This window comes from Orcinus orca, chromosome 12 (genome assembly GCF_937001465.1).
Source record: "Orcinus orca chromosome 12, mOrcOrc1.1, whole genome shotgun sequence".
NCBI classification, from domain to species: Eukaryota; Metazoa; Chordata; class Mammalia; order Artiodactyla; family Delphinidae; genus Orcinus; species Orcinus orca.
In genome coordinates, this window is record NC_064570.1 from 20,139,841 (window position 1) to 20,164,508 (window position 24,668).

Here is a 24,668-nt window from a genome sequence, read left to right on the forward strand (position 1 = left end):
CTCAAAACCATCTCTCACCTCCCACACATACTTCAAGCCATGACATTCTGGCTTCTATCCCCATCACTCCACAGAAATTGTCTTTCCTAAGTTCAGTAATGACCCCAATGGCAACAGATCTAACGGACATTTTTAAGTGGATGTCACATTTAACTTTCAATAATATTCAAAACAGCAGCCTACACTCATTCTCATAATGCCTTCCTTCCTTTGGCTTCCCAGACCTAGCACTTTCCTGGTGTGCTACCACTTCTTGCTACTTACTGTGGTTCTGTATATATATAAAATATATGGTTGCACAATGTGAATTTTTAAGGTGCGTAATATGATAATTTGATACACATACATTGTGAAATGAGCACCACAGTCAAGTTAATTAACACATCCACCATCTCACAGAGTTATCTTTTTTTTTGTGGTGAGAACACTTAAGATCTACTTTCTTAGCAGATGTCAAGTTTACAACTACGGAAAACAGCATGGTGGCCCCTCAAAAAAATTAATAAAGAACTACCATATGATCCAGCAATTCTACTTCTGGGTATATAACAAAGGAAATGAAATCATTATTTTAAGAGATATCTGCACTCCCATATTCGTTGCAGCATTATTCACAATAGCCATTGATAAATGAATGGATAAAGAAAATGTGGTACACATATGTATATAAATATATATGTGTGTGTGTATACACACACACGCACACACACACACGTATACACACACATACATATATACTTTAGTTTCTTTTACAAGCTCATCTTCCTCAAATTCCCTTCTAAATGAGGTAATCCCTCAAGACTGAATTCAGGCCCTTTTCTTTTTTCACTATATCCTCTCCCTCAACAATTTCATCATCACTGAAAACCACCTCTATGCAGATGACTCATAAAATTAATATCTTCAGCGAGCCCAGATATATTCTCCAGACTTGAATAACTTTGTGAATATCTGACATATGCAATTAACTCTCTCAAAGGCACTTAAAATGTCAACATGTCCAGTACTTGCTTATGATTTCTCCACACGTCTGCCTTTCCTTCCAGTGCCCCGTCCCAGTGATGGCACCATGATTTTCCACATGATCAAGCCAGAAACCCACGAGTCATCCTTCATCTCTCGCTCCTGCATCCCCACATCAAATCCTTTACCAAGTCCTGCTCATTTCACTTCCTAAATATGTCTTTAAAAAATCGGCTCATACCATCTCCACTGCTCCAAACTAGTTCAAACACCATCATCTCTCACAAAGAGCATAACATTGACTTCCAAACTGGTCTTCTCACATCCATTCTTGCCTCTCTGCAATCCACCCTCCAAACTGCAGTGGGTGATCTTTTAAAAAACATATATCTGAGCATGTTTTCTCCCTGCTAAAACCCTGCCATAATTGCTCTTAACACAGAGATTAAAACCTTTACCACAAATTCTAAGACACTGGTCAGATCTGGTCTCATCCCATCTCTCCAACACCATGTTCCCGCGCTTGCTGTCTCTGCTTTAACCACACAAAAGTACCATGCTGCCTCCTGCCACAGGGCCTTTACACATGCTGTTCCATCAGCCTCGGAAGCTTCTCCACTGGTTTCACCCAGGCTACTCCTATTCATCCTTCAGATCTCAGCTCATGCACCACTTCCTCTAACCCAGACTGGACCAAATCCCCCTTTACATATACTCCTAAAGCACTACATACATTCCTTCATTACACTTCGGGCTGATAATCTGACATTACTTTGCATGGCTACTTGATTAAAGTTTTCTTCTTTTATTTCTCTCAGTTCCATTAGGCAGAGAGATAATATGTTTTTGCTTATCACTGTATCTCTAACTGCCTGTATAACTCCTCACACACAGTAAAGTCCCAATTGTGTTGAATGAGAAAATGACTTAACTCCAAAACCATAATTACAGTTAGAGATCTGTTGTAAAACTAACCACACCATTCCCATTTATAAAATGCCCAATTAATAAATACAATAATATTTCACAAATAACTTCAGTTGTGTAATATACAAAGAGGTGCTAACATATGTGTTTCAGATGTGCAGTGTATCAAAATGATGCACAATGTATCACACCAGTAATCTAATCTTGCAGAAGTGTGGTCCAAATTGCCCAGGAAATGTAGGACTGTTCTTTCTTACTAATCTGAAAGTGATCACAAAATTTCAGCTAGTATTCACTGGGCTTATGTAGAAACTTCATTAATATTTAATAACCAAAGAAGGGTCTAATGTATTACCTAATACAGCTTTTCAATATTGATGAGAAGGTTTCACTTCCACACATTTTTTATTTGTTTCTTTTTTTGTTTTATTTTGTTTTTGCTTCTCTGGTTTCAGGGCAGAGAGTCTCAATAAGAGAAGATGTTAAGCCTATTGGATCCAGTTGGTCACTCACAGTAAAGGGCCTGACAACTTCCCCATGAATTCACTAAAATGCCCGAATTATAGATATTTCTTGAAAGGATTTTAAATCCTGATAGATTAATGTGAACTTCCTATCACTATTTATTAAGAGTCCTAATGTTTTTAACATTTCTCAGTAGATTATTCAATCTAGAAATCCAAGGACCAATAACTTGAGTTTATACAGAGACTATTATTTGTAGAGTTTCCTTAGAAGAACTTATGAAAAGTCAGTAGCCATTGAAAACACAGAAATTAACCTGGATTAAATATTAAAAATACATTTCTGTGTAACTATTCGTCATTGCAATAGTAACACATACATTTAAAGAAATATAATAAAAATTATTGTCATAAATGAAAACATATATTATTAATGCCATAAATTTCAAATATGCTTTCTCCCAGAAGTGAAATGTTAAGAGGCGGGCAGTGCACTTGCCCTGCTCACCTGGGCACCCAGGTCATTGTAGAGAACCTTCAGAGAAGTCAGCTGCTCATCCATCCCCTTGGGGTTGTCAGTTTGCTGCTTCTGGACAATGTGCCTTCCTGTTTTGATTACAGTCTCCACTTCAAGCTTGACTTCACTCAAAATTTTATAGAGTTTCTTAAAAATAAAGATGACAAATTTTACATATTAGTGAAAACATGCCAGCTGGAACCATTTCAGAACATGGCTTACAAAGATTGACAGCTAAGAACTAACTATGGAGATCAAAGGGCTTTATCTTTCCCAGATCTGGTTCAAAGGATGAGTAAAATGAAATCAAGGCTGTAATGACTTTTTAAAATCAGATAAGAAAACACACTCACAGAGGTTATACTTGTTTTATTAAAAAAGAAAAAAACTCAAACATGTATCTTAAAGGTTTATGAAAGTACTTGATAATACGAACATATTTCCCACATAAAATGGGAAAATGTTAGGACTAAAACCTGAATGTCTAACACTTTTTAAATTACATTTTTTAAAACCCTAAATGCTATTACAAGAAAAAAGGCAACACTGGCTATTTCTGGCTGTTGGCATTTGGAAGTATTAAGATTCATTTTTTTTCTTACAATTCTCTGAAGTACCAAGTCTACCACAATGAGTACATATTGATTATACAATGAAAAGACATATAAAAACTAAATACATCAAGATGTATATAACCACAGGAAGTCGAAGTTATGTAGGTCAAATTCAGAGCTGCCCTCATCCTTGTTACTTTAAAACTAAAAAGCTGTATTCTGGGCAGGTTCTCTTATCTCTATGCATCATAATCTTGACGTGAAACACCTCATGTGGCACTGTCACATAATAACAGACCATTGGACTAAGTTACACAAAGTCAAGGACAGTGCTTGCTCTGTTGATCTCTATATCTCAGTAAATAAATATTTACATTCATACGTGCACGTGCGCACGTATTATATATAAAAATTCATCCTATTTTTTCATTCTTCCACCCATTCAAGCTTTCAAGTAATCAAACAACCTTCAGTATGCAACAGACATGTGGAGACTGCAATTTTGAAAAGCACAAAGAACTCTTCCCAGACTTTTCTTAGCTTAACTTGTGTCATGTTCAGTTTTTTCATGATTCTTTCCAAGCAGAACACTAGTTCTACGATTGAACATGCTTGGCCACGTTATTTTTAAATTTCTATGCAATTGAATTTTAAAGTTCAAGACTAAAACAGTAATAAGGCCTTTTAAATAATTTCTTCTTTTACATTCTAGGTTTAAACTTTGATTTAAAATTTTATTTTCCTAGAGGATGGTTTTTTATGCTATAATATTCCTGACATCCATTCTAAGTATAATTTCTTCTTTCACGCTTTAGGTTTAAACTTTATAATTTAAAATTTTACTTTCCTTGCGAACACGTGTCGTATATTGCAATATTCCTGACATCCATTCTAAGTATGGTTCGTCTAGCTAACTCAAATCTATCCTTTAAAATTTAGCTTATTAGTCACATCCTGCCAAAGCCCTCCCTAACTTCATCCTGTGATTAAGATGTATTTTCTTCATTTTTTTGTAGCCATGTTATACACTTGTTTATTCTAGTTTCCTTATCATTACACTGTACTAATTGATTTTACTCTCTGCAGGCTATCTCTCTCCTATCTCTTCTAAATTCCTGGGAGGAAAGGACCACACTTCTAATTTTTTAACCTATTTTTCATCATTTATTCCTATTCTTAGCACACTTTAGACTGACAATTATTGAACAAACCATGTACATAAGCGCTAGATGAAGCCATATCACTGACGGGAAAACCCACTGGACACATTAACCACCCAATGGCCTCACCATACACTTGTCCAGGTGGGTCTGTATGACATCAGGGTCCACATCCTTCACATCCAGAACATGAAGTTCTGCTTTCACACCATCCAACACACGCTTGCAGTCAAGCATGCGCTGTTCAAAGTTAGCAGGTTTCTGGAAAAGCTGGAACTTTGTGGACACCTCTCGAAGTTTCCTCTGTTTGCAGAAATGAAAATAATAAGCAATTCACATCAGAATGATAATCTTTCTCAGCAGACAATATTAGCATAACACATACTGCTAGAAGGCTGTAAAATAAAGTAACAATAAAAACATTCTTTAAAGGAACTTAGTGAGGTTGCCCAGTCACCTTGGGGGACTGCACAGCCCAGTGTCCTGAATTACTTGACACTCAGTGTCTCAGTCTGAGATAAAATGAAAGGCTAAGCTAGCCTTGCTGGAATTAAAACTGCATTAATTTTCTTACCTGTTTTTAAAACACAATTCAAGAACCTAGAACTCACAATGCCCTTCATCACAAGGTCAGAGTGAAGGTCAGTCTGCATCCCCCATTGAGGGGCTAAGTGGTACTGCATCCCATGCACTCAGCCTGCCCAGTGTACCAGCCATACCAGTACAGATGGAGGCTCTGCGTCAAGGGAAAAACCTATACAAAGCAAACATCTAAATCTAGATTGCTCTATCTTCTCAACTCAACTAGAAAACTCAGATCCAATAGTTTCCAGTGCACCTTCAACACATCACTCCCATCCAACTCTTTACATCACAGAGAAGACCAAAGGCATCCAAGTCGTCAGCTCTTTCTCATTTTCTTTTTATGCCCAACAGGCTGAAAAGTAAAAGGAAGCTGCCCTCCCCCTTCACCTGCAGCACATCCATCTGACTTCCTCCTCTGGCAGTCCGGCCTTCTGGGGAGGTCGGAGGCTGAGAACGTGTGTTTCTTCTCAGCTCCTCTAGGGTTAGCTCGTGGGCTGAGATCTCCGCTTGGATTTTCTACAAAGAGATTAGAAAAGGGAGAGAATGTCTGTTTTTTTTTTTTTTAAGTTTCATAGAGTCATACAACAGATAAGAATATATTGACCCCTATCCATGCTTTAATAAGTGTGCGATAATAATAATATGGGCCATCTGTATCGTAGGACTGCTGTGTGCTGTGCACAAAGGTCTTTGTATTTGTCACTTCAAATGTTCGCCACTTATTTATAAAGAGGGAATTTCCCCAGTTTCATAGCTAAGAAAATTATAATTTTTAAATCGTGATCATTTGCCATTATCTCACATAAAAACCCTGAGAACCCCCAAACCCACATGCTGCCCTGTAAGTAAGGCCGGCCTTTCTCACTGACTCTCGGTTGGGATGGCAGAAGGAGCTGGTGCCCTTGCAGGTGAGGAAGCGATTACACATGCTCTCTTTACGACCTTACTGCCCTCACATCCATGGCAATACCTGGGCTTCCTGAGGAACTTGGAAGGCATCTATCCTGTCGGTCAAGTACGTTGTGAGCTGCTTGTCCAACTCCCCCAAGCTCTCCTGCAAGACCTGAAGCATGTGGTCAGTTTCACGCAGGACCTGGAGTTGCTTTTCCAAAGAAATCTGCTTGCTCTCTGCCTACAGGGGGAAAAATTTACCCATTAGTCGCTCAGCACAAATATAAACAGCTGAATATAAGAAAACCCTTATGTTCTAACCACCAAGAAAAGCAACATACTATAAGAGCACTACTCTAAGACTTTGTCCTGCATTATCAATAAATAATAATTAGCAATGATAAAAGTGAAAAGGTCCTTCTAGTATCTTACGCATCTTGCAGGAAATTACTAATTTTTACTTCTTTCTATATAAAGTGACAAAATACAAAAAAACCCTTAAGGGCACTATTCTAAGTGAAATAAGAGAGAAGGACAAATGCTGTATGACCTCACTTATATGTGGAATCTAAAAAAATCACAAAAACAAAACGTTATATTACATATAACATATAATACAATGTTATATTTCAATTAGACTTCAATAAAAAGGGAAAAATGTAAAGATTTCCTATGTACCATATTAAAATAAAGGCGAGAATAAAAATATGCCATTTATTACAAATTTAGGGTATTTTTAGGACTCAGCAATAAATCTATAAACAAGAATATAAAATATAACAGAAACATCTATGAGTAGAGTGAACATGGAAATCTCTCTTTTTGCAAAGTTTAAAGAAGTTCTACAGATGTGCATAGTGTTGAGCCACTATTTATTGAACTTTTGGGTTAAGTTTGATGCTATTCATGATCTAAACATCAATAGTTACTTTTTAATATGTGTTCGAAAGCTTCTAATATCCACCCAACTCTCCTATAAAAACAATCTCCTTTCTCTACTTACTGATATGGACATGCATGTTGTGATACATTCTGAGTATGTATCTAAGAGACTCTGGTATTTTATAATAGCAGCTTATATCAAACTCTGATGGCTCTAATATTTACTAGGATAATATGAGTCATTATTCTTATATACACCTATAATATGTTCCTTAAAGGAAATTAGATAGTTCATAAGTAGAAACAATCTCAAAGACAAATTTTTAAATCATCGAGTTCTGCCTGCATTATAATATAAGTGTAAGGTCTGCTCTTCCCCACCTAGTATTTCAATGCCCTCAACACCCCTGTTGGTTACCAACTTTTCCCCTAGGTATAAGTTCCTGAGGTCCGCTCCATATCATAAATATCTAATCGACACTTACGCATGGCCCGGTTCTTACCAGGTGACTCAGCTCTTCATATCGACTGTTGAACACCTCCAGTTTCTCACTGATGATATCATCGAGGATCCCTCCATCGATCAGAGTCTGGCCAAGTTCCCGAATCTGGGTGCGATTGTCCGCTGGATGTCGCAAAACAGATTCTAGAGACTGAACAGGGACAGGTGCAAAAAATAATGCATTTACCAAGGCAAAGTGAATCAAGGATTCTAAAAATGTTCGTTTTATTTAAAACCAGTAATTCCATTTTCTAGAAATCTACTTAAGGAACAAGATTAAAAATGTTTAATTCAGGGACTTCCCTTGGTGGCGCAGTGGTTAAGAATCCGCCTGCCAATGCAGGGGACACAGGTTCGAGCCCTGGTCCAGGAAGATCCCACATGCCGCAGAGCAACTAAGCCTGTGCACCACAACTACCGAGCCCTTGTGCCACAATTACTGAAGCCCGCGTGCCTAGAGCCCATGCTCTGCAACAAGAGAAGCCACCACAATGAGAAGCCCACGCACTGCAACAAAGAGTAGCTCCACTCGCTGCAACTAGAGAAAGCCCGCACACAGCAACGAAGACCCAACGCAGCCAATAAATAAATAAATAAAATAAAATAAATTTTAAAAAAGATTATTTCACAAAAATGCCCCTCATGGTATTAATAAACACATAAAATTGAGAACTCAGCATGAATGATAATATATGACAATTCCATAAAAATAATTTCAATAATTATTAATTACATGGGAAAATGTTCATGGTATGATACAAAGTTTAAAAGCAAAAAACAATACTATACAAATAAAAGAATTTCAAACTGTTATTGATTATATTACTAAAAAGTTTCTATAGCATATATAAAATTCAAGGCACTGTTTTATATACACACTTTATATATACATAAATTTAACCATATGGCTACATATTATTCCCATATTACAGATAGGATAACTGAAGCTCAGAGAAGGTAAGTAATTTGCCAACACACACACAGTAAAAAGAAGAGCTAAGATTCTAACTTGGCTCCAAAGACTTGGTGATTCCAAAGCCTTTGACCCAGTTACTATAAAGTACTACCTCCCAGCATATATACATAAAAATAGTAATTCGGAAGAAGAACAATAAAATGTTTTAAAGTGTTATCTTACACTTTATACTTTTCTCCATTTTCCATATTTCTAGAATGTACATGTATTAACTCTCATGTTAGGAAAGTATGTGTTTTTAAAATAATCTTTCAAAACATTTTTTTAATACTCTGAATCTCTCACTCTGCTATTTTATTTGAGAAATGACATCTTTTCTCCAGAAAAGCATCTGGCTCCTGGAATTTAGGTACCACATTTGACTTATTTCTGAACTTTAATCCAGTCATCTACTTAATTACTACATCCTAGTCTTACAGTTTTAAAAGCACAGCTACCATCTTCCTCTTCTTTTTTTTTTTTAAGAAAATCTATTCTTCTCACACTTTAATCCACTTAAGAAACAGTTATTAAGTTATCATGTGCCACAGGCTGTGCTGGGGAACTAACTGGGGAACAACAAAAAATTCAGGCACATTTCTTGCCCTCAAGGAACTCAAGTTCAGGCTTGGGGACAGGATTCCAGGCCTCCAACACTGCCTTCTCCAGCCTGTCCTCCAATTTTCACATCTGAAGACAACAGAATAGAAGCCACTGTAAACACAGTCGTTGCCTTGTCTAATGAGCAAAAGTAACTTTATGAAGAAACAAGAGAGCATTGTCCTAATAACATAAGGCAGAGTTTTATCCAGGGACTGGTAAAAACAATCTGGAAAATCACTAGAGCGCTTTATGAAGTCTAAAATGTACTAATTAGCAAACAACTAACCACCTCATAAGGCTGAGTTTAGTGGGTCACCAATAACCCAAATATACATGATGTTATAAATACTTCAGGCAATGGAAGAAAACACAAGTTACACTGAAAACTACCAACGAAGCGAAAGTATTTGCTGGCATAAGGCATTATGTTCCTTGTTTGAATACTCATTCAGCCTCATTGCAACAAAAATAACCACCCAGAACGCGGGCTCCCACCTCCAGGGCTTCGCTGACAGCATCTGTCTTCTCAGGCAGGGCCTCTGTGCTCTTCATCCGCTCTTCCAAAGTGTTTAGCCAGGTAGTCTCAAGATCCAAATAGTGAAGCAGTTCAATCCAACAAGACCAGACCTCCTAAACAGGCAGGTAACAGTTAGACAAGATAAGAAGCCATTTAGAGACACAATGCATCTCTACTGCTGCACATTCTGTCTAGTCAAGAATAATTTCGTTTAGGTACAGGTATAAATGGGCTTTTAGAAACTGATGTAGCTGGTATTTCAAATAAGTGAAATCAAATCGAATTCTTCGATTAACTGTATTAGGCCAACTGGAGGGAGGTAGCAGACTGCTTCACCAAGATAAATTCCAAGGCTCTGTTTAAATGCCAAAAATAAAACTATATAATTAGTAGAAGAAACCAGGAGGGAAACATTATTAGTTTGTTTTTAAATAGAAAGGTTAAAAAAATACTCAGACTTGCAATGCTTTTTAACAGCTATATACGAAATTGGTTCCCTGGGTCCACCCTATTCCAGCTCAGAGCTAATGGGTGTAACCATTTGATGCAGACTCTTTCCAACTTCTTTCTAAATTCATATGAACACGTCTATATACGAACAGAGCAACTTTTTACCCAAATTGGAATTTTACTATAATTGCTGCATTAGTTGTAGTCACTTATTTCTCATTCCTGTGGGGAGTTGGGGGGCTGGGGTATGATTCATCCTCCAATTCCTAAGAGCAAAATTATGGGAGAAACAAACCCCATGGGAGGAGCCTATCTGACGGATAAATTTAGAAGACAGAGTTCAGCATGGAGCCTACTGGGTTGGTCCTCTTTCAGATCCACTGGCTCAGAGGACACATTCTAGTAGCATACACCCCATATGAGGAATACTTACCAGGTCAGGGGTCAGCAATTTTTTCTATAAAAGGCCAGAGAGTAAATATTTTAGGTTTTACAGGCCACATCTGGTCTCTGTCACAGATTCTTCTTTATTTTTTCTGTGTGTGTGTGTGTGTGTGTGTGTTGCTCTGTTTTTAACAACTCTTTAAAAATTAAAAATATACAAACAATTTTTAGCTCCTGGGCCATACAGAAACAGGCCACAAAACAGATTTGACCCACAGGCTGTAATCTGCCGACCCCTGGCTAAGACTAAAAGGGAAAAGAGGTGTCTGGTCCCCCAAATTTCTATAGGCAGAAAGCAGGCTGAGAAATCTACTCAGCTGCAAGCAGAGCTCTATTTCTTATGGGAAGGAAGGGATGGCTTACAGAGAAGCTCTCACAAGAAGCAGGACTGGCCCCTAATCAAGCAACAGTCCCTGGCTCGAGAGTAGGAGCCCTGACTACACGTGTCTGGCTAGATTTCAGAACTACTAGCATTAGATTTCAGAGTCACTAATGCCAGTGCCTGCTCTTTTTACCTTCCACTGCCCCAACTTTTTTGAATGGGAGTGTCCACTGAGGTTTTCCTGTACCTATCTCACCACTGTGTTGGGTATATGAGGTTCAGATAACTTATCTTTTTAGTGCCCAGGTCGCCAGATGGAGAGGTGTCACACCCACACACCTGCACCTGAAGAAAACTGTTCCAAGGAACCACATTTGCATTTGCACCTGATATAGATTGCATGATACTGGATTTTGAGCTTGATGCTGTACTGAATAAGACCTTAGGAGTCCCTGGGAGAGTGTAAGAGTATTTTGCATGTGGAAGGACTGTAACTAACTTATGACCAGAGAGTGAACTATGCTGGATTAACAATAGCCACAAATTTAGTACAGCTACTCCCGTGAAGTGGTGAAATTGTCTTCTCCTCCCCTGAATGTGGGCTGGCCTTGTGACTTGCTTAGAGCAAAAGAAGGCTACAGAGATGATGCTGTGTCAAAGTGCAGACCTAGCCTTTAAGAGAACTGGCAGCTTCTGCTTTCTCCCTCTTAAAAGCCAGCTGCCATGCTGTAGAGAAGCCATAAACCTGAGAGGCCACGTGGAAGGGGACCTGGTGGATGAGAGTGGACCTGAGTGGAATATCCATAAACCACACGGAGCAGAAGAGCCATGCAGCTAAGCCAAATCAACCCATAGCATCATGAAAAATAATAAATGGTTGTTTTTGTAAGCCATTACATTTCGGCAAGGTTTGTTACACAGCAATTAATAACTGAAACATAAGTGTATATATTAAAAATATACAAACATGTTTGGGATGATTATACATCACTTTCTAGATAATGATTACTTTAAGAGAGGGATCAAGAGATGGTATGAGATGGGGAAAGAGGCAACGGGTTCTGTAATGTCAATTAATTTTATTTGAAAAAAGAAGATCTGGAAAAATATGGCAAAATGTAACATTAGTTATAGCTGAGGGATATGTATATGGGTGTTAATAATATCATCTGTACTCTTCTATAAGTTTTAAATATTTCATGATTTAAAACATTTTAAAGGAATCTAGAAATAATCAAGGTAATAAAGTTGGACTCTTTGGAAGAAAGGCATCCTTACTCTAATTTAGAAATTTGGACTGTTTCTATCCAAGATCTCTTGGTAATCCCTCACATAATTTTAAGAATGCTTCCACTGTGAAATCTTTTTTCTTCTTATCACTTCCCCTTTCAAAGGCATCAAGGTGTCATATTTTCTCTTTTATCTACTTTGTTTTCTTACACTTTTCCTTTTCTTCTCTCAAACTAATTCCAAAATAATTCTTAAAGTAATTCTGCAAGCAATACTAAAACCTTGAAATATTTCATTCCTCATTCTCAAACTGTCACCTCTGGGTCATAAAGACAGTGTGAAGAAATGACACAGAATTCATGGTGGTCTCTTGTTAGCTTGGGATAACCTGGGGACTCCATTATTTAAACATATTGTGAGTAGTTACTTTGGCTTATAATAGACAGGAAAATAAACAAACCAAAAAAACAGCAAAATCATGGGTGATTAAGGCAGAGAAGAAAACATGGACAAGACTGTAGTAGAATTCAATTCCAGGATCATCTACTGGGACTTAAGATTAGCCATACATAATGATACATATTATGTTCACAGAATGTTAAATTCGCAAATGAGTAACCTCAGGTGTTTTAAGTTAGGCAATATCTTAATATTAAAGAATGAGGCTTTGTTGACTTGTAGCTTTCTTATTAACTAATCCAAATTACACTTATTTTATAGATTCAGAACAAATGAGTAATGAGTGAATTTAGTTTAAATACTGCAGTTGTGATTACCATTTTAGGATTCATCACAATGCCATCATTTGTTTTAGGTTGAACTGAATTTAAATTGCTATCAACTGAAGGGCTTCTTAAGTCTTTTCAATAAGATGTGACAAATGTCACACTAATATAAAAGCAAACAATCAAAAACTTAATCTTATTTTAAAAAAACCTCATAGAATCATCTACATCTTAAATCCTATGGCCAGGGTAGGGGAAATGGTCCAGCAAAATACCAGCAAATTCAAGTTGGTCTTTCTTTCACTCTAAATAAAACCTATAATTTTAGACAGCGCTCTAAAACAGAAACCTCAATTCATCTCTGTGCACTAACCAGGCAAAAAAAAAAAAAAAGGAGTTACTCACAGTATATGTCTTAGAATTTTAGGACTGGAACAGACTCTACAGATCATCTGTAATATAAAAACCTTGAAAACCTTGATTTCACACGTAATAAATGTCTAAAGCTAAGAAACTACTTTTCCAAGAAAGTTCCACTAACTGAAGGCAGATCTTGCTCTCCAGTTTTCTTTTCTCTGTTTCATTTTTATCAACCTATTACCTAAATTATTATCTAATAATTACTACTACTGTTATTATTATCTCAATCATGAAAGAACTACTTTTCTTTTATGCTCTAGTATTTGAAAAGAAAAATGGAGGTTTTTTCCCAAGATATGGAAGCAGCCAGTACATTACAGAGTGTGAACCTCAGAAATGCATCAGTGAAAAAACACCATACCTCCAGCGTGTGGCACTTTCCGCGAATTCTATTACAGAGAAGTTGGTAATTCTCCAGCACAACATTCAGCTCAGACGTCAATTCCTGGCCACCAGAGGGCACTTTTGCAGCTAATAACTTGATGTTGTCCTTGAGAATCTTCACTCTCACCTCCTTCTGCAACACATCCTCTTTCGCCCTCTGTTCCAAGACAGAATGAACTTGAAAACTGGCCCCCTGTCTCAGGAACCAATTTCTTTCTTTTTCAAAAAATAACTGAGCCAAAATTAAAACATCCAGATGATTCTAACTACCTAATCTGAACATTATGAGGTAATCCCTACGGAGAGTGCTTGCGAAATAAGAATGCTAACTACAAAATTTCACTCATTATATATCCCAATGTACACAGTCCCCATGCAGACATTTTCATTTAATAACAGCACTGTTAACACCTAAGTTATCCCAAATTATGTGTACTGACAGGAAGTACTTTCAAAGTCTGGGTCCATAATAAGAATTAAGTGAATTAATTTTAATTGATCACTGGAAGTCGAGCAAAAATGGAAGTGCACCATGGTAGAAGTATTCTTTAAAAATAATATAAACATATTTTCTTCTGATAATTAACAGCATTTCAAAGATGACAAAGTTATACTGGGAAGATCTGATCTAAAAGTAGCTTCCTGCCTGACTCTCCTTCCATGCTTGATGAAGTCTCATACTCAGGAAAATCAACCTCAAACAGCCTTTCACTTTCTCTTGTAGCTTTCTTTACTACTTAATGATTTTAAATTTCTCTAGGTTGGGATAAAATAATTAAGTGTAGTGGTTTTCTTAAAATCCTAATGGTTGTTTGGCAGAATAAAAATAAAATGTTGCCCAATCAAGAGTTTTAATCTCGTTTTTCTTAATTCTCATTCCTAGTGACCTTAAAAAAAAAACCAAGAACAACAACAAAAAAACCCCACAGAACTACAATGTCAATAGTGCAAATAACATGGTTCTTAACATGGTAGGCTACCTTTAAAATACCTTATATACTGAATATTTTTAAAGTTTCAAGGAAAGCTACACTAAAACAAAGTGTTTCTGTGAAAATACTACAATAAAAGTCCTTTTTATTTATTTTGACTCATACACAATAATGTATTGGTGAAAAACAATCCTTTTAAAAAATATCTGCACAGATGTTTGCTTTTGTTATACTTGTAGGCAAGTTGCAACTCTTATTTTTTTAAAAGTCGCTTTTAAGACACTATCTCCTTTGGCTTCGACACTGAAGGACACTTGAAGCAGTGTTGGAAAACTGGGAATGATGTCCCGTTCTTTTATTATATAAAAAAAGAGAGTGTGCAAGACTACTGACACAGAAATATAAGTTTACAGCAAATACATCCTGTGAACCCAACTGATATTAAATCCCTTGACGACATTCCTAATGCTCCTCTCACCTGCTCCAACAAAATTTTGGTATTCATGTGTGCCCCATGTATTAGCTGGAAGACTACAGCTGGTGAAATAAAGATAAACCCCAACCTAATTGGGAAGTCTCTCTTGTTCTTTACAAAAAATAATTCTTCCTGAAAATTTCTGGAAATAGATAGTGGTGATGGTTGCACAACATTGTGAATATAATTGCTGCCACAAAATTTCTGAGTCACTCACTGTGGCTCACCAAGGTCCTAATGTAAGACGTTTTCGCAGGGGCCCTCAAGACTCAACTCACGGGCCAAGTTAGCACGTGGACTCTCAGCTTCCTAGCCCTACCAAAATCATGGCAGCTGACCCTCCTTTTTTTGTTGTTGTTTTTTTTGTAACTTGAAATCTTACTGTGAAAGATTATATGTACATTATCAGGCCTTACAGCTAGGTAGATGACTGACTGATGGATTGATTTTAAAGGGAGGAAGGGAGATAGAAAGCCTCTTGACCCTGACTGTCCAGCCTCACCTTCATTTCCTCCACAGCACTCCCAAGTTCTTCTGGTGACTTGTATTCAAAATCCCTCTCCAGGTAGTCTTCTTCTGCTTGGGCCATCCATTCCTGCATCTCTGCCAAGTCTTTTTTCAGGTTCACCACTTTTTCCTGACTTTCAGACAACCTATTTTTTTGAAGAGTAATCTAGGAAGGAAAAGCCATTCACTCGAATAAACAAATCCTGGTAAGTTAAATGTCAGCTTCTAGTTTCTAATATCAAAAGACACAGTAATAACTTTCCACAAAGAGTCTTAAGGTTTAAAATTCAGATGAAACTCTGTATACATTTTGTGCTGATGCTGTGGAATATAAGCAGTAATGAAAACAATAATTATAACTGGGATTTGGTATCACATTTTGGACATTAATCTGGAAATACCTATTATAATTCTGAAAATGCATAACTGTTGACAGAGTAATACTCAACTGAAGGACTCTAACCTACATCCATAAAAGCATATATTTCAAGGAAATCTACTATAACCTTATTTATGGGGAAAAAAACCCTGAAGCAACCAAAATGTCCATTTTTTCCTTTTTAACAGGATTCCCCATTAAGACTGCACTTTTTAAAAGCAGAGAAGATTGCTATCAAAAATGTTGATACAACACTGCTTTACAAAATTTTGGTTTTGATAATCTACTGTACTTGTATATTCCACACAGATACAAAAAAGTTACATTAGAAAATAGGTATTTGTCTGAATCTGGTTCAATAGCTTTTTTAACTATTTTAAGAAGCCTAAAAATATCTTTCAGAAAGATCCCTCTAACCACACACTGACTTCTGTGGGAGAAGATATCATACCACACAGATCATCCAGGGCTCACTTCACTCTTCAACCTCCCACCCAAATGAGATCTCGCAGTAGTGGTCACCCTGCCAGGGCTTGCTTGGCTGTGACACTGATGGTGACAAAAGGGCAGTTCAGGAATAGGATGGCTCTCTCGAGAGTAAGGGGGAACACTTAGTGGCCCTCCTGTTTCACTCTCCAAACAGGATCACAGTCATAAAAATAGACAGGCACTAAATAAATAGGAGCTTGGATTTCACTGCCCCACATGGCACTCAGAGAGTCTACTGCCAGCAATATACACAGCCCTGCTTCCCAAGTCTTGTTGATCTAGTGGACTTTTTTAAAAAATACAGATTTCAGGGCCCCACTTCCCCAAAATTCTTTTTACTAGTAGTTTCCAAACACTAGTCAGTTATATAATATTCATGGATCCACAGAGAAGTGAGAAGAATAAAGACACTGTAGCAAACTTTTCAAAAAAAGAAAAGCTGAAAATTATCATTAATTATCTGAGATTACATACTTTCTACATTTTGGCATTAAGATGTTTTTCCTTTCATGATATCATGCATATAATAGACTGTTTTTATTTGTTGATTTTATATATCTATCCTTTCTTAGAAAAGTAAAAATTTGGCAACACTATGTCCAAAATTTCTTCAACCTTTTACTACTCAATGATATAAAATAGTCTAGAACTGCTTTAGATAATTACATAGCAGGTGGCTGCCTCCTTGCTGAAGACACTTAAAAATTCCCCATGTATTTATTCCCATACTTTGAAACAATAATAATCCAAAATTAATTCTATGTTGTCATATGTGTATGTATGTATATATGTAGATAAACAGATACACAGATCTAAATATCTACATGTACCTAAGCATCTATCTACCCATCTAGCTATTGTCTTTCTTGCTCTTCACTGTCACTTCCAAACCAGTTTCCTTATTTACTTCCTAAAAAAACCCCAGCTCTTTCAAGCACATGTCATCAAATTATAGCACACTTAAAGGAGTTTGAATTTGGCTATAATATAAGATGACATTATGAAAGTATTTTCTTAAGTGTGACAATGATACTGCAGTTTTGTAGAAGATTGTCCTCATTCATGGAAGAAGCAAGCTGAAGTATTTAGGAGTGAAATGTCATAATATTTTCGACTTCCTATCAAAACTACATATATAACAAAAAAAAAGGTATGTGCGTGTGTGCCTGTGTGTGTATGTATGTATGTAAAGAGAGAAGGAGGAGAGAGAGAAAAGGCAAATGGGGCAAAACACTAACAACTGGCAAATTTAGGAATGGCTTATGGCCGTTCTCTCAACCATTATTTCAACTTTTCTTTAAATTTGAACTTGTTCAAAATAAGGAATTTGGGGGGCAAACAAAATAAAATACTCGGGGATGCAAATATAAAATTTTCGTGTATCAACATTAAACAAAAAACATTGTATTAAGAGCTAGGTACTATCTACACAACTGTCTGTGGGGTATTCCTGCATTTCACATTTTCTCCTCTTGTTTTTTACCCCTTTCTCACTCACTTCAGCTGTATGCAACCTCACTATTACTTCACTAACAAAACAAAAGCAATCAGAAGACAACTACATCATATTCCCACTGTACACATAGTTGCCTTCCCTTCATTACCACAGAGGGACTACCTAATAGCAATTCTTTCACTTAGAGGGTGGACCTCATCCCCTCTTGCCTAATCATAGACTTTGCTTCAGCAATTATCTTCTCTCAATTTCTTCTGCATCATTTTCTCTTTCTAAGTGAAGTCCTTTTCGGCATGCAAACTTCCAGTAATACCCCTTATTTTTAAAAATTACAAAAATAGCTCTTTGGATCCCCATGTCCCTTCCAACACCTACCCCATTTCTCGGCTCCCTTGAATAGAGAAATTCTCAAGGTTGGTTACACTTGCCCCAGTACTTCATTTGCTTTCCTCTCCTCAACATTCTCCAATGTGACTTTCTTTCCCACCACTCCACTGGAACCACTTTTCTCAAAGTCCATAAAAGCGATCATCTTGTCAAGTCTAAAGCTTGCTTTCCAGTTCTGATTAGTCTCAGCAGTCCTCGGCATTGAGCACTGTGAAAAGCTCTCCCCACTTGGCTACTGGGGCCTCACGCTCTCCTGGCACTTCCCCTCTGGCTGACCTTTCCTTCTTAGCATCCTTGGCCAGCGGTAAGTGCTAGAGACCTCATTTGCATGTCTCGTAATCTTGAATTTAATCCTTTCAGTATGGAAAGCATCACTTCACCTGCTCCCACAAAAGCCTCTCCTTGAGTCTTCACCATTTCAGTAAATAGCACCACAATTCACACAAAGTGGAAGCTTTGCAAAAGTCCTGAGCTGTCATTAACTATTCACTTTTCCTCATATCACATATCTAATCCATTACTAGACTCCCAGCTCCACTTTCAAAATATAGTGCAACCCAACATTTCTCATGACTTCCACCACTATCTCCCTAGTCCAAGGGGCCATCCTCTCTCTCCCCAAGGCTACAATAACCTTTAAGTATTCTCCCCATTTTTATTCTTGCTTTCCCAGAGCAAATTATCCACATGGAAGCCAGGGTGATCTTAAAAGATCTATCATGTATCAATTCCTTGCTCAAATGACTCTGCCTTCTATGTAAAATCATACTTGAAATAAAAGTCAAAATCTATGCTTCAAAGGCCATATACAGTCCATCTCTACCTACCTTCTGACCTCGAATCTTCCCATTCTCCAACCTGCTAACTCCTTCCTTCATTCTATTCCAGCTACAACTTTCTTGTTCTTTATTGAATATGTCAAGCTCATTCCCACCCAGGGGCCAAAGGTACAAGAGCACCCTCCCTTCATTAAAAAAACATGACCCAATTCTGGCCCCAGCCTGCCACCCATGCTGTAGTTATTCTAGACCACAGTCTTTCAAACTGGATGGGCTATAACATCAGTTTACTCTGTCAAGAGAAGCCACTATCTACCTCTTGAAAACCACAGGCAGTGAAGTTTAAAAACTCACCTCTTTGCTACATTTCTCCAGTTGTGTTTGGTAGTCAGCTAGTTTTGTTTGCATCCAGGTTTTGATTCCAGCAACTGGAGAGCTTCGAAGATTAGCTTCTATTTCTTTCATGTCTTTCAGAGATGATTCAATTGTTTCTATTTCATTAACAAATGCCTGAAAACATAACATAAGCCCTTGTTGGGTTCATGCCTATATAAGTAGATGCCATTATTACAGTTTGTCTGCCTGTATCCCTGCAAATATTTTAAGAACAGACTGCTTGGGAGTCAGGACTTTTAACTACTTAAAAAATATTGTCTTAAGAAATTCATTTCACCTGGATGTTTCATATAGCCATCTACCAAATTAGGTTGGAAATACTTGACTCTCAGCAGGGAATAGTATTTTAATTAATTTAGAGAAGCCTAATGATTTCAACAAATATAAAATGCAAGAAGTATTACTGGCAAACTTCACTTGTAAAATATGTTTTTCTTAAAGCCTCACCATGTGGCACAATAAGAGCGATATACAACTGGTAATTATGACACTAAGATTGTCACCGTACATAAAACAGCAGCTACTGGGCTTCCCTGGTGGCGCAGTGGTTGAGAGTCTGCCTGCCGATTCAGGAGACGCGGGTTTGTGCCCCGGTCTGGGAAGATCCCACATGCCGCGGAGCGGCTGGGCCGTGAGCCATGGTCGCTGAGCCTGCGCGTCCGGAGCCTGTGCTCCGCAACGGGAGAGGCCACAACAGTGAGAGGACCACATGCCGCAAAAGAAAAAAAAACAGCAGCTACTAATGAACTAAAATTGCTCTTATGTTCTACACCCAAAATTTAATGTGAAAAAGAACAGATATATGTATATGTATAACTGAATCGCTTTGATGTACACCTGAAACTAACACAATATTATTAATCAACTATGCTCCAATATGAAATAAAAATTTTTTTAAATTCTATAACCATGGCCAAAAACAGAAATATGAAAAGTCAGTCATTTGTTGACTAGCTATAAAGTCAAAAAAAAGTTTATGATGAAAGATATTTTATCTAGGTTTATTGTCATGTCATATTCTTACAATTTTAATAAGAGCAGCAAATAATAAAGAAGAAGAAGAAAATGTTATTTAGTACAGCAGGTTCCCTAGATCAGCAGAACTCACAGAGCTCTCGTCAAGCTGTCTTTGTAGCCCTTCGGCATCTCCTTGGACAGCCTGCTCTTTCATTAAGAAGTCTTTCACACCATCCATCCACTTCTCAATGACTTTTGAATCAGCCTAAATCAAACACAATAACAAAGGGGGATATTACTCAGTGGCATTCAACCTACTACATCTCAAGATCTATTGCTACTGGGAAAAAGGCAACTTTTCAAAACTCTGATAGCATCATTTTCATTTATTTTATTTCTTTCTTTTTTAAACTTCCAACATTGAAAATAATTATTTTCTTCATTGTTGCCTAAAATCCTCATGAGGTGATATCTTGCTGATCATTCTAAGAATTTCAAAACACTCTCCAGTGAACAAAGTTATTTTGCTTAACGTGAGCAATATCTATGATTAAAAATTCAAATTAAAGGTAAAAAATGCTTTTCTGGGTATAATCAGCTTAACAATCTTTCATTCTCATATAATTTAGAACAATTCTCTCCTTAAGTTGGCTACTCAAAGCAGGAGTAAATAAATAGCACAGTGGAGGGAATACAATAGATTTTTCTTAGTTCTGCGGTTCGATGCCTTGTTATCTAAGAACCCAGTATGGTCCACCACCCAGCTCCATTCTTTCATTCAACATTTACTAAGCACCCACTGTAATCCAGTTACTGTGCGTGGTACTGGGGGGAATGAGAAAGGGAACATTTTGCAGAAAGAATGAGACTTCAGACAGGTAGTAACACTGGAACTGGACCTTGAAGAATGCAAATAATTAGGTCCAACTTAAGCTCCAAAACTAGAGTAAAGTGATGGTCATTTCTTTCCAAGGTCCCCCATCCATCACTGGTTAGTCTGATTTGTTATTTTCCCTTGCATTGCGCTGAATTTGTTTCCTTGTACTTTCCTCAATTATTTGCTTCTCATTCCTCCCTAGGAATGGAAATAAATTATCTTATTCAAAAATAACCTTCAGATTGGAAGGCAGCCACTATGTCTTCCCTTAGTCTTTTAGTGATTAAACACTCCTAATTCTTTCCATGATGCTCTAGTACATGATACCCAGATACTGCAGTCAACACTGTGATCAACATGCTCTGAAAATTACATCAACTTTTTAATGTACTTAAAATATGCCACCGAGAACCAAGTACTCTTATCCTTAAAATGTTGCAATGAATGACGAAGATGGAACCTAACTGGTATTTCACATATCGATATTACATTCAGAAAACGCCATCTAAATTTTTTTCAGTTTTATTTTTCTTATTGTAGAGTTGGGTTTTGTTTCCTTCATTTTTTTAAATTTGTTTAGATATATATTATTCATAATATTATGGTTAGCTAAAACTCCAAAATTCACACAACTACCTCAAAAGTACATTTTCCCTATCCCATATTGTTTAACTGACTTCTGTAATAAATTCAGAACTTGATATTTATAAATATTAAATTTTGCCTTGTTATGTTAACGATACTAGTTAACACTACAATAAAAAGCCAACAGAATGATTTGAATTTTTAGTGTCTCCACTTTCTTATCAGCTGTGCCTCCCAGCTTTCTCTTATCTGCAAATCTGACAGTGAGCTATCCTTTTTCTGTTGGGTTTTTTTGGGTTGGGTTTTGGGTTTTTTTCCAGATGAAAAATAAGGCCAATTACAGTGCCTATCTGAGCATTCCCCCATGAGGACACCATCTCATTCATTAACCAACAAACTTTTAGCTTCGTTTTCAAAACATGGGAATCAACATAATTCTAGCATCTAAGTAGCTTTCCACTTCCTTCTGATAAGGTTATAAGAGATTTTCTCAAATACTTTGCTGATATCAAGATTTACCCAAAATGATAGTTTGTCAGCATTATTTGAACTAAATGAGCACACATGAAATGTGAGACTATGAATCTGTATTATCTAATAATCTAGTAACCCTCCTTCAAAAAATAAAAAAAAGCAAGCAGTACTTAGGAAATGAGTTCGGACAAGGCTTTTGAGTGGTATCCATGCTGACTCCTGGTGACCAGCACATTCTTTCCTAAGCACATGGAAGATCTCTGGTTGATCATTCATTTACAGCTTTGCCAGGAACTGACATCAAGCTTACTTCAGGTCTTTAGCTTCTAGAAAATAATGTTCCCCCTTATTTAGGACATTCACCCATCTCCATTTTTTTCTAGTAATTTCCTCACAAGTTGCATAATCGGACCTTGAGATCATGGGTAAAATCCCACGCTACTCAGGATGTAGACTTAGGCATCTGAAGGACTGCGTCGTTTTTCCATCTAACTCATAATTCAGGCTCTAATGCACCCTCAATAATGACCGTTCTCCACTTTCTAATTTGCAGGGTCATTCTCTGATGAACATGGGAAGCAAAAAGTGCTTATTATAGCTGGGCCTTTCTGTCTACTCTTTTCATGTTATACCACCCTGTGCAAGCACTTCCTCGTTCCCCTTCTCCCAAGCAAGCTTTGAAAGCCCTTTCAGTCACACTGTACACTTTCCCCAAGCTTCCTTTCCCTCTGTTCTTCAGCTTGTCTGTCACTATTCTCACACACCCACACTACTCTTATATATTTTCAACTGGTGACATATCTCTTCTTCTGGGTTTGCTCCAGCATTCTCAGATCTTATCCTAGAAGACTGCTTAGGAAGACATGATCAGGGCAGGGTGGAGTGGGGTGTGTAAAAGATAGAAGTGCAAAAAACAGAGAAAGTACGAATGTATCTGTAGAGTTCATAAAGGGCCTTTTTAACTGTCCATTTAACTTGTTACCACTTTGTGCACTGTTAATCTCCAGCCTGAACTTTTTAAGAATGCAAGGCAGCATTACTGCCGTGCAACTGGGCAATTCATTAAATCTAGTTTGGAATAAGGAAAATGGATAGTCTGCTGGGCCAAGAATTTTTGAAGTTTATATGGAAGCATTATATTCCAAGAAGGTTTTAACCACAATCAGCCTTGACTGAAGCAAGCGGCCTCGGTGAGCCCCATCACTGGCACAGGAGAGGAAATTCTATGGCATCGATCCCCTTCCTCCCTCCTTCAGACACATACAGACCCTTGTGAGCAACACACAATTCACACACACCTGCCCCTCCTCTTACAGTGAAACATGAGAAGAAAGAAAGAGGGAAGCAACAGACACAGACAAACCACGTAGACCAACTGATCATCTCAATAGGAACAAAGGGAACAGAGAGGAATCTGAAAAGTGTTTTCATGACTAAAAATCCTGCAGGTATCCTGACCACACTGAGTTCTAAGACAGGCAGTGTGCTCCATGAAAAGAAAGACCAAGGTCTGAATACGTAGTCCAGCACCTTACCGGCCATGAGGGCTTGAGAAACTAATTTCTCAATTTCTCTTCAGGGAGCTTCCATAGCTCACCTATAAAACAGGAATAATAACAACTGCCTCGCCTGATTGTTTTGAAAAACAGAGATGGTACAGAGCAGGTATGCAGTAAATGGTAGCTAGTATTACTCAGATCTACAAAATCAAGTGCTTTACTACCGAGATTAACCCCATGAAAGAATTACCACTTCAGGTTCTGGTGTCTATTCCTAAACAGACACGTCATAGGAATGAGTAGCCAGGGTGAGTACATATTTGCATAAGCATCCGTTTAATGTGTTTAAATGCTGCCAACATTAATGCTTGTTCCATCACATAACTGTTCAAAAGTGGCTGTTTGAAAGAACTACTGCTTATGACACTAGACCCGGCTAAATTCAGCTCAGCAGAAGGAAGCCAAGTACATGAGGAAAGGCCCAAACTCTAGAAATGCCTGATAACAGAAGCTTCACAAGGCATCCCTACCCTGTGGCTACAGAGCGCGGGAAAGGTTTTTAGATCCCTAAGATCACTACTAGCAGCCATTTGTGTGCAGGTAAATGCAGGAGACAGACAGCTCTGCCCTGCCCTCTAGTATCTCCTCTTTCCCTAGAAGGAAAATATTATCTCAATCCACTTGCAGCAGATGTTTCCTGTGCTTTTTAAAAAAAACAGAATCTGCTCTTCTTTAGGTCAATTGTACAGCAAGGAGGTTACAAAGAAAGTGAAGGTGCTCACATGAAGAGCGTTCCTCTGCCCATTTAAAACCCACTCAGCTGATGCACTTAGGAGGCTCCAATGCACAATAATGAGTATTTAATTTTTTCACCATCTACATCAACTCGCAGAATGAATACAGGAATAGAGATATATGGAGATATTTAAACTGGGTAATTTCTAACTTTCTGTCTTCTCTGGGGAGACTTCAGTTCTTTTA

At 37.6% G+C, this 24,668-nt stretch overlaps 1 protein-coding gene across 8 annotated transcripts in view; it reads right to left on the reverse strand.

Annotated features, from left to right (window-relative positions):
• UTRN (utrophin) overlaps window positions 1-24,668 on the reverse strand; it is a 1,623,662-nt gene that overhangs the window by 1,433,443 nt on the left and 165,551 nt on the right. For all 8 annotated transcript variants that reach the window (XR_007470554.1, XM_049695369.1, XM_049695368.1 and 5 more), the window contains 10 exons: window positions 20,404-20,517; window positions 19,254-19,409; window positions 15,405-15,575; window positions 13,473-13,652; window positions 9,499-9,633; window positions 7,447-7,596; window positions 6,141-6,302; window positions 5,558-5,686; window positions 4,715-4,888; window positions 2,863-3,018 (listed from right to left, as the gene is read on the reverse strand). Coding sequence is in view for 7 of the 8 variants with exons in the window: in XM_049695369.1 (XP_049551326.1) it covers window positions 2,863-3,018; window positions 4,715-4,888; window positions 5,558-5,686; window positions 6,141-6,302; window positions 7,447-7,596; window positions 9,499-9,633; window positions 13,473-13,652; window positions 15,405-15,575; window positions 19,254-19,409; window positions 20,404-20,517 (1,527 nt within the window). In the remaining variant the exon portion in view is untranslated. The remainder of the gene's footprint in view (window positions 1-2,862; window positions 3,019-4,714; window positions 4,889-5,557; window positions 5,687-6,140; window positions 6,303-7,446; window positions 7,597-9,498; window positions 9,634-13,472; window positions 13,653-15,404; window positions 15,576-19,253; window positions 19,410-20,403; window positions 20,518-24,668) is intronic.